The sequence below is a fragment of the Lipotes vexillifer genome, unplaced genomic scaffold (assembly GCF_000442215.2).
Source record: "Lipotes vexillifer unplaced genomic scaffold, Lipotes_vexillifer_v1.1 scaffold917, whole genome shotgun sequence".
Taxonomy (NCBI): Eukaryota; Metazoa; Chordata; class Mammalia; order Artiodactyla; family Lipotidae; genus Lipotes; species Lipotes vexillifer.
In genome coordinates this window covers 1,096,665-1,106,139 of record NW_006795104.1, presented here as the reverse complement: position 1 = coordinate 1,106,139, position 9,475 = coordinate 1,096,665, and the positions used below count along the sequence as shown (strand labels likewise).

The window sequence follows — 9,475 nt, the reverse complement described above, 5'->3', positions numbered from 1 at the left end:
CAGCAGGAAAAACGAAGTCATGAGTGCAGTACTCCAGAGAATACCCAACACAAAACAGGATAATCAATGAAGTTTTCTATGTGCTCAGGTGATTTTAAACCATATATACACTAGTAGAAAATGGCGTATCTGTTGAGTGTCTACCATGTGCCAGGCACTGTGTTAGATGTTAGATAATATACCAAATGGATAGTGTATAGGTAAATAATCAAAAGCAGATGATAATGTGATAGGTGTTGGTAATTCAGTTCATTAACTACCTGGGTAATTCAATTATAATTGAAACTATTCAAGTTCTGTCTGGCTTGTTCCTATAAGACAACATTAGAAATTTGATTTTGTTCATCACTGGATTGAAAAATATGGTACCATGGATTACCAAATATATTTAAGTAACTAAGTAGGTTCTGATGGTACCTATTCTTAATCAAAGGTAAAATTAGGGGAAAACTATATTAAAAAGCTTTACCACTTTATCAATTAATTAAACAAATAATTATTTAACATCTACTCTGTGCTACATAGAGAACTAAGTGTTGAGAATAATAAGCCACAATTCTTTGCAAGGTTCATGTAACCGCATGGAAGAAGCCAGACATATAAACAATGATGACATTAAGTATTTTTTCTTATTAAAGACTGTCATGAAGTGGAGTCTTTCATATAATGCTGGTTTTGGAGGCCAATACCAGTATTTATGTGTTTGCCTTTGTTATAAAACAAAAAACTCTCTGTATTTTAATGAATCTTATTTGTATTTCACTGACTACACTAAAAAAAAAAAAATCAATCCCATAAACTGCTGATTATATGAATAAAAAAAAATATCTTCATTCCTCCCCCACATCAACCCTCTTCCTATTCTCAGTATGTCACATTTCTGTCCTCAAGCCAGACTGTCCTTTAAATAAATATTTCGGCCCAGAGTTTGCTCCTTCTGCCTAGGATGCTTCTCAAAAAATTTACAGAAAAGGTATCCACCCTCCAAAAAACTACTGGGTTGGCCAAAAGGTTCGTTCGGTTTTTTCCGTAAGCTGGCTCTAGTAGCACTTAGTTGTCTCTAACTTCATTCAAAACCATTTTGTTAGATTGTATGTGACAGCTGTCACATCAGTGTGCTTTTTAAAAAAGACATCAAAATTGGTGAATTTTTGTGTAGCCATTTTAATATTGAAGACGGAAGAAAAAAGCAACTTTTTCAGCATATTATGCTGTATTATTTCAAGAAAGGTAAAAACGCAACCAAAATGCAAAAAAAGATTTGTGTAGTTTATGGAGAAGGTGCTGTGACTGACTGAACTTGTCAAAAGTAGTTTGCAAAGTTTCGTGCCTGAGATTTCTCGCTTGACAATGCTCCATGGTTGGGTAGACCAGTTGAAGTTGATAGTGCTCAAATCGAGACATTAACTGAGAACAAGCAACTTTATGCCACGCAGGAGATAGCCGTCATACTCAAAAATATCCAGATCAAGCACTGAAAATCATTTGCACCAGCTTGGTTATGTTAATCGCTTAGATGTTTGGGTTCTACGTAAGTTTAGCGAAAAAAACCTTCCTGACCTTATTTCCGCATGCGATTCTCTACTTAAACATAATGAAAACGTTCCGTTTTTAAAACAAATTGTGATGAGTGATGAAAAGTGGATACTGTACAATAATGTGGCACAGAAGACATCATGGGGCAAGTGAAATGAACCACTACCAACCACACCAAAGGCCTGTCTTCAATCCAAAGAAGGTGATGTTGTGTATACGGTGGGATTGGAAGGGAGTACTCTATTATAAGCTCCTTCCAGAAAACCCAACGATTAATTCCAACAAGTACTGCTCCCAATTAGACCAACTGAAAGCAGCACTCGACAAAAAGCATCCAGAATTAGTCAACAGAAAATGCATAATCTTCCGTTAGGATAACGCAAGACTGCATGTTTCTTTGATGACCAGGCAAAAACTGTTACAGCTTAGCTAGGAAGTTCTGATTCATCCGCTGTATTCACCAGACATTGCACCTTTGGATTTCCATTTATTTAGGTCTTTACAAAATTCTTAATGGAAAAGATTTCAATTCCCTGGAAGACTGTAAAAGGCACCTAGAACAGTTCTTTGCTCAAAAAGATAAAAAAGTTTTGGGAAGATGGAATTATGAAGTTGCCTGAAAAATGGCAGAAGGTAGTGGAACAAAAGGGTGAATACGTTGTTCAATAAAGTTCTTGGTGAATATGAAAAATGTGTCTTTTATTTTTACTTAAAAACCGAAGGCACTTTTTGGCCAACCCAATATCTCATGCAAGTTTTCTCAATTTCCAAACAATGTGATATCACACTCTAATATGTATGGTAATTTTTTGTTGCTGCTGTCATTACCCACCCCCACCTTCTATTTCCCCTGAGCATAAGCCATTTGAGGATATCTTGTATGTTCTATAGGGTTTAGCATGCACAAAGTGCTGCGTAAATATTCACTGAGCTTAAGTCCAATTAAATTGATTGTGCTATAAGCAAAAACAATACTTTGACACTGTTTCTGAAATTTAAAAAAAATCAAACATTAATGGAAGAGTAAATTAATTTTATTGACTGATGAAAAACTAAAGTGATAAGAAGTACGAATAGTAAACAATAATCATTGAGTTGTGCTGGAACTCTGTTTTTCTTCTTTTCACTTTAAGCCAAAAGGACATAAAATTATAAACCATTAGTGAGCTAATCATTTTAAGTGTCTTCAACAAAAACTGCATAGTTCAGCAGTTGCACAGCATTAAATATATACATTTTTGCAAAACCCTGAAAGTTTTAATTTTTGTGTTGACCTCAAAGGCTAATGGAATCACCTACACTGGTCGGATTCAGAGTTTCTTTTCCCTTTTCTGCCACCCTGTAAAGAAAAATAGGGTAAATTACTTAGGAAATAACATTTTGGGGGCATTTTCTTTTCAAGAATAAATGAGATCAAAGGCATATTTGACTATGAAAGGGAAGGAACTTCTTTTCTGAGTTTGTTGCAAATTTGAATGAACATACCACTAAATTATTTTTATTTATTTTAAATAGCAATAACCGTTATTTTTACAAACGGTTAAAGTAGGTTGTAGAAAACAGTTATCTATTTGAACTGGTCTGGACTTAGTCTGATCACCAATATCTTAATTTTTAGAGCTCATTTGCACTGTCCCAGATTTTTTTTTTTTTAATAAAAATTTTGATCAGGACTTCCCTGGTGGCACAGTGGTTAACAATCCGCCTGCCAATGCAGGGTTTGATCCCTGGTCTGGGAAGATCCCACGTGCCGCAGAGCAACTAAGCCTGTGAGTCACAACTTCTGAGCCCGTGCTCTAGAGCCTGCGAGCCACACCACTGAGCCCACACGCCACAACTACTGAAGCCTACGTGCCCTAGAGCCTGCATGCCACAACTACTGAAGCCCGTATGCTCAAGGGCCTGTATGCCATAACTACTGAGCCTTTGTGCTGCAACTACTGAAGCCTGCGCGACTAGAACCCATGCTCCACAATAAGAGAAGCCACTGCAATGAGAAGTCTGTGCACCACAACAAAGAGTAGCCCCTGCTCGCTGCAACTAGAGAAAGCCCGTGCGCAGCAACGAAGATGCAATGCAGCCAAAAAAAAAAAAAAAAAAAAAAATTTGATCAAAATAGACAATTTGCTCCATATGATCAGCAAATTTGGTGATTCACTTCATTACCCTTTTGGGTAATTCAATTTCTAATTCAAGTTCTGTATAGTTTTGTTCATATAAGACAGCATTAGAAATCTGATTTTGTTCATCAGTGGGTTGAAAAGATTATACTTTTCATATTTGCTCAGTGACATATATAAATCTGTATTTAATTTCCTCCAAATGAAATGCCATCAATGGTATTTGACTTGAGCCAAAGAAAGAGAAAGGTGGCTTAAAAGACAGGAAGTATTTTTCATTAATTACTTTTAACAACATTTTCTGCCTTACTCTGATTCAAAAAGCAGTCATTTTAAAAATATGGAAAGCACAAAGGTACAAAAAAATTTAATCATCCATAACTATTCTACCCTCCATTTTAACCATAAATAATGGTTTGATGTATTTATAATAATTTTATAATTTTTCTACATTTTTATAAACTATGGCAATGATACTCAAACTTGGTTAATTACTAGAATCACCTAAGTAGTAATATTTTTTAAATTCTGATCTCTAGACTTTGTCCCAGCCTATTTACTTATGATAATTAGTAGTGGGCTGAACAATCAAAAAGTTCCCAAGAAATTCTGATGATCAGCCAAGTTTGGGAACTACTTGTCTGTGAAAGCACATTTTTTAGAGTGGTGGTTATATCAAGGGCACATGGAACCCAGACCCATTTAATAATGTTGGCAGCTTCTCTTTGTTTGTTTCACCCTTTTCCTGCCCATAACCTCCCTCTTGGTGTTCAAAAACATGTCTACAACAAACCTTCTTTAAAAAAAAAAAAAAATCAAGTATGAGAATGCTGTTATTCAGTCCTGACCAAATAAAAGTTTTGCAAAGATTCATTCAGAGAAAAAAAAGTATGAAGATGTTATATGAAACTTGAGATGTATAATGACAGGTGTTAAAAATAAGATTTCCTGATAGCAGGGAAATAAAAAATAAATTTACTAAAAAACTTTCTACAAGGTAGATACCCACTATACAGAGGTACCAATGTTATATAGCTTAAAACTCTTACCTTTCTTCTAAACAAGAGTTTTTAAAAAATAATAATAATTCAAAGATCCTTTTCAAAGCTTCCCAGGCAAAGGGAATCTTCCTTCCTGGACTGATGACATGTCAAAGCTGGAGCTAAACAACTTTTATGTTCTCTAGGCCACCAGTGGTGGCTTTCGAACTTTTTTGACTATGACCCCACATCAATTAACTCATTTTATATCATGAGATAGACACACATACATATGTATATACAAATATATGTGTTTGTGTATATTCACAAATATACATATACACATATATTGAAACAAAGCCCTGATATTGTTTACTGCTTCACCCAGAAGAAAATGCTGAATGCCATCTTGTAAATGCAGAAGAAATGACAGAATTAGAAAAATCACTATTTTGCAACTACCAAAATAATAACTTATAAAAATATCATTGGGCTTCCCTGGTGGCGCAGTGCTTGAGAGTCCGCCTGCCGATGCAGGAGACGCGGGTTCGTGCCCCGTTTCGGGAGGATCCCACATGCCGCGGAGCGGCTGGGCCCGTGAGCCATGGCCGCTGAGCCTGCGCGTCCGGAGCCTGTGCTCCGCAAATGGGAGAGGCCACAACAGTGAGAGGCCCGCATAACGCAAGAAAAAAAAAAAAAAAAATCATTAATCTGGATGCTAAAATCATTGGGTAAAAAGAAAAGGATATTCATACAATCTCAAACTATAATTTCACATATTATTTATTAATTACAAAGGGGGGAAGATATCTTTACAATGAAGATATCTAGGAGAGATTGCTGTACCCAAGTGATCAAACTTATTATATAATGGGATAAATGTCATTATGTACCTTCCCTTGATATGATTCACTGGCACATATTCACACCATCTATGTAGTACCAAAGGTCTTTTTGAGTTACTTTAGTTATTGCTGTATATACCAATGTCTAGAATAAACTTAACATTTTCTATGATGTAAATTATATAACCAATAACAAAATTATCAATATGTTTGGTGAATAAATTTTGGCCTAAGAATAAAATAGTACCTTTATTCTCACATGTATATACCTATTCCAAATGTATTATCTGTGATGAAAACACTTTCATAATTATAAAAGCATACCTGATATTTGGCTAATTCTGCTTGTAATACTTTCACTTTAGATCTTTCTTGTTCTAACGCAGCATGAAGCGAAGTTACCTACAACCAAATATTCAATAAAAAAAGACTTTTTTTGGTCTTTTTTGGTAAATACTCTTAATTGTTATTCACAATGATGATTTTTGACTATGAGATTAATGAGCATTAGAAGAGAACCTCTCTCCTCACAAACAATTTCAATTAGGCATTTTATTCAGCTGTATATTAAAGATACGTAGGGCAAGCTCACTGTTCTAAGACAAGACCAAAGAATAAGGATGGGAAGGGAAGAAAATCAAGTCCATGAACAGGATAAGTTCTGTCTGTCCTTTCTATCTCTATATTCAGCCCACATCAACTAAAATACAACCTTATCTTCCCCTATTCTTTAGGACATACATACCTCTCTCAGTTGAGTAAACAGAATTTTCAATCATTTGCTATTATATAATAATAATGAAGTATGGTTTGCAGTATTGATGGGCTGTGTCTTTGTTTAGTCAAGTTTCATAATTCAGGACTAAAGAACAGCTTAATATAACCAGTCCTATATATAGTTTTTCTTACCTGTATCGTTAGCTCATTCTTGATACTTTGTGATTCATCAACTTGCAGAAGTATTTCTGCTTTATCTTTCACTGACAAAAAAAGGAAAAAACAGCAGTATAATCTTTTCAATCACTCAGATACTTTAACAATACTTTTACTGAACCAAGACAGCAATGCAGTCAGGCAAAGATTAATTGTCCTCATACTTAATGTATTCCTTGACCCTATATACACCTCTTTATTTTCACTGGTAAATTCTGATCATTATTATCACCACAGCAGCTTTTATTGGAAATTCTACATTTCTGTGGTGTTAAAATATTAATTGTACAGATATGAGAAAAGATTAATTTTTTCCATTTATACTAAAAAGGACAAGGACAGAGAAAATAAAATATTTCACATAGGGGAAAAAACTTTAAAATGCCTCGACTAATCTTAAAGCAAGATTTTAAAAACAATGTAGAGTGTTTTTGTTTGGTTTGTTTTGTTAAATTGTCAAGGTGTGCATATCATAAGGCCCACAAGAATTATTTTTATATGACTTTTCATACCATTAAAGCACTATCAAATAAGTGTTAGCTCATATGAGCACAGTTAATCATATAACATCTGTGGTCTCAGAACTATTCATTCGTCTAGAGGTTTTTCCCTCTTTGGGGAAGCAAGAGATCTATTCTTTGGCCTCTGTGTTCCCTAAGCTTTAAAAATTTCCATATGGCTGACAATTTACTTAACCTATGGTAAAGGATAATACATGAAAAACTAATTCTTCAACTTTGAAAAGCTAGGAGAGACTGAAGAGGTAAAACTAATAAAATGAGTAAAGGAGGAAATGTCCAAATATATAAGAGTACTGATATCACCACAGCTCCACCAATATAACTCTGTCATTCAAATTTATTTTTCATAGTTTAATATGATATGCACTAAGGTGAGATGCTATGTCAAGAAACAAATCACAGTCTCTTAAGAATCAACTTGGGAACTTTTACAAATTGTACTTTCTACTCCTCCATCCTCAGAATTAAACGCACTCACTGAGAACTAGTGATTTTTAACAATTATGTAATATTTTAACTACAGTCAATTTTCCTATAATGCTGTTTTGTGTTTCAAAGAGGTTGATACATCAGGGAACAACATGAACATAACATGAATTGTCTACTTAATGCTTAAGCACAATTTCATGAACAAAGAAAACTGCACCCACTCACACACCTCAAATATCTACCAGCTATTTCAGCGCACTGTGTCAAGAACCACACCAAGTTTCCATCCTTCCATCACTTAACAGTTAACACACACAAGCTGCAACCCTTCTGAAACCTACTTCTACAGCAAACTTTAGGTTGTCTTCAAAGTAAACTGCCATATTTATTATAGTATTTATGTATTCAACCATTTTAACATGTATAAAACTGTTACTGTTTTTATTAGGTTCCCTTTTTTTTTTAAATGTGTCACTGATGAAATTTTTGAGTATTGTATGCTCCTAACTCCATTTTCCCCATAAACTTTGTGGTTTTAACTGTATGATTTTATAGAGATTAGTGATTTTTAGGAACACATGTTGTACTGTAACATAACTGACTGTATTTGCATTTATATTATAAATGCTAGAGTTTGTAAACTCTAACGTACTGTATTTTTCATGTCATGGTCCTGTATAAAATTGTTCTACTTGGACTACTTATAGTACGGAGTATGGACACTGATATTATTTACTGGTAGCCATTTTTAATCTATTTTTAAAATTTTATTTATTTTATTTATTTATTTTTGGTTGTGTTGGGTCTTCGTTGCTGCGTGCGGGCTTTCCCTAGTTGCTGCGAGCGGGGGCTACTCTTCGTTGAGGTGCGCGGGCTTCTCACTGCAGTGGCTTCTCCACTGCAGAGCGGCTCTAGGCACACAGGCTTCAGTAGTTGTGGCACCCGGTTTCAGCAGTTGTGGCTCGTGGGCTCTAGACCACAGGCTCAGTAATTGTGGCGCACGGGCTTAGTTGCTCTGTGGCATGTGGGATTTTCCTGGACCAGGGATCGAAACTGTGTCCCCTGCATTGGCAGGAGGATTCTTAACCATTGTGCCACCAGGTAAGCCCCTTTAATCTACTTTTGAGAGTAAGTTTTTATCAGTTAATTTTCTCACTTTTCACAAACGTTTCCTTAAGGAATATTACTTTATTTTTAGGTATTTAAAAATCATACATCCAATGTTCAATGATACCCTTACTTTCTTCAATTAGAAATATATCTTGTAAACAATTATTTTCATAATTTTATTCATTAAATGATCCACATGGAGCTTAGTGACATGCATATCTAAATTAATCTCAGGACACTAATATCTAATTGTTCAAATAATGCCTTTTCCCATTATTATTTAACTTCTATTTTATCATAGCTAAGCTTGTAACAGTTAAGTTATATTATAAAAATCGTAAAGTTATAAAAAGTGTTTGAATCTACTTCAGGACTATATATTCTGTTCACCTGGACATGATTTCTGGTTTTTGATAACTGTTACTTAATAGTTTAAATATTTGGTTGGACAATTCCACTCCCAGTATCTTCATATTTGAAACAATTTGGGGTATCTTGTTTACTTATCCTTTAAGGTGAGCTTCATAATTTCTCAAGTGCTATACAGTACTCACAGGAGCTATATTTGGGATTTCATTAACATTTGTTAACAAGGGAAATTGTTTATTACACTTAATTTTGTCTATTCAGAAGACTTTCTCATCTATTCAGGTCTTTCTCTATGTCTCTTTTATGGTTCATTTTCTTTTGAAAATTTAATACACGCTTCCCTTTCTGTTATTAATGGAAAATTTTCAGAGAGGTTTCAAGGTTAGCATCACTAGATATTCATATTCAGGAATGCAACTGATTTGGGGGGTTTCATATAACATCAACTTTACTAATATTATTATCTCTAATCTTTTTTGATTTGATTTCCTTGTTTTCCTGCTGGTAATCTACTGCCAAAAGTTTACAGTGGCAGCAAAAGTATGAAGAGTCGGGGCTTGGGGGGGGGGGGGGGGGGGGGGGGGGGGGGGGACAAGGAAAACCTAAAATCATGACAGGCCTTCCCCTCTAAT

At 34.8% G+C, this 9,475-nt stretch overlaps 1 protein-coding gene across 2 annotated transcripts in view; it reads right to left on the bottom strand.

Moving 5' to 3' along the window:
* Window positions 1–2,552: 2,552 nt before the first annotated feature.
* The window catches only part of GKAP1 (G kinase anchoring protein 1), an 82,179-nt gene continuing 75,256 nt past the window's right edge, over window positions 2,553–9,475 (bottom strand). The window contains exons 10-12 of one of the 2 annotated variants that reach the window (XM_007467441.1): window positions 6,391–6,461; window positions 5,806–5,883; window positions 2,553–2,875 (exon numbers count right to left, since the gene is read on the bottom strand). In XM_007467441.1, coding sequence (XP_007467503.1) covers window positions 2,828–2,875; window positions 5,806–5,883; window positions 6,391–6,461 — 197 coding nt within the window. In that variant the 3' untranslated portion in view covers window positions 2,553–2,827. The remainder of the gene's footprint in view (window positions 2,876–5,805; window positions 5,884–6,390; window positions 6,462–9,475) is intronic. The other variant, XM_007467442.1, reaches the window with a different exon arrangement.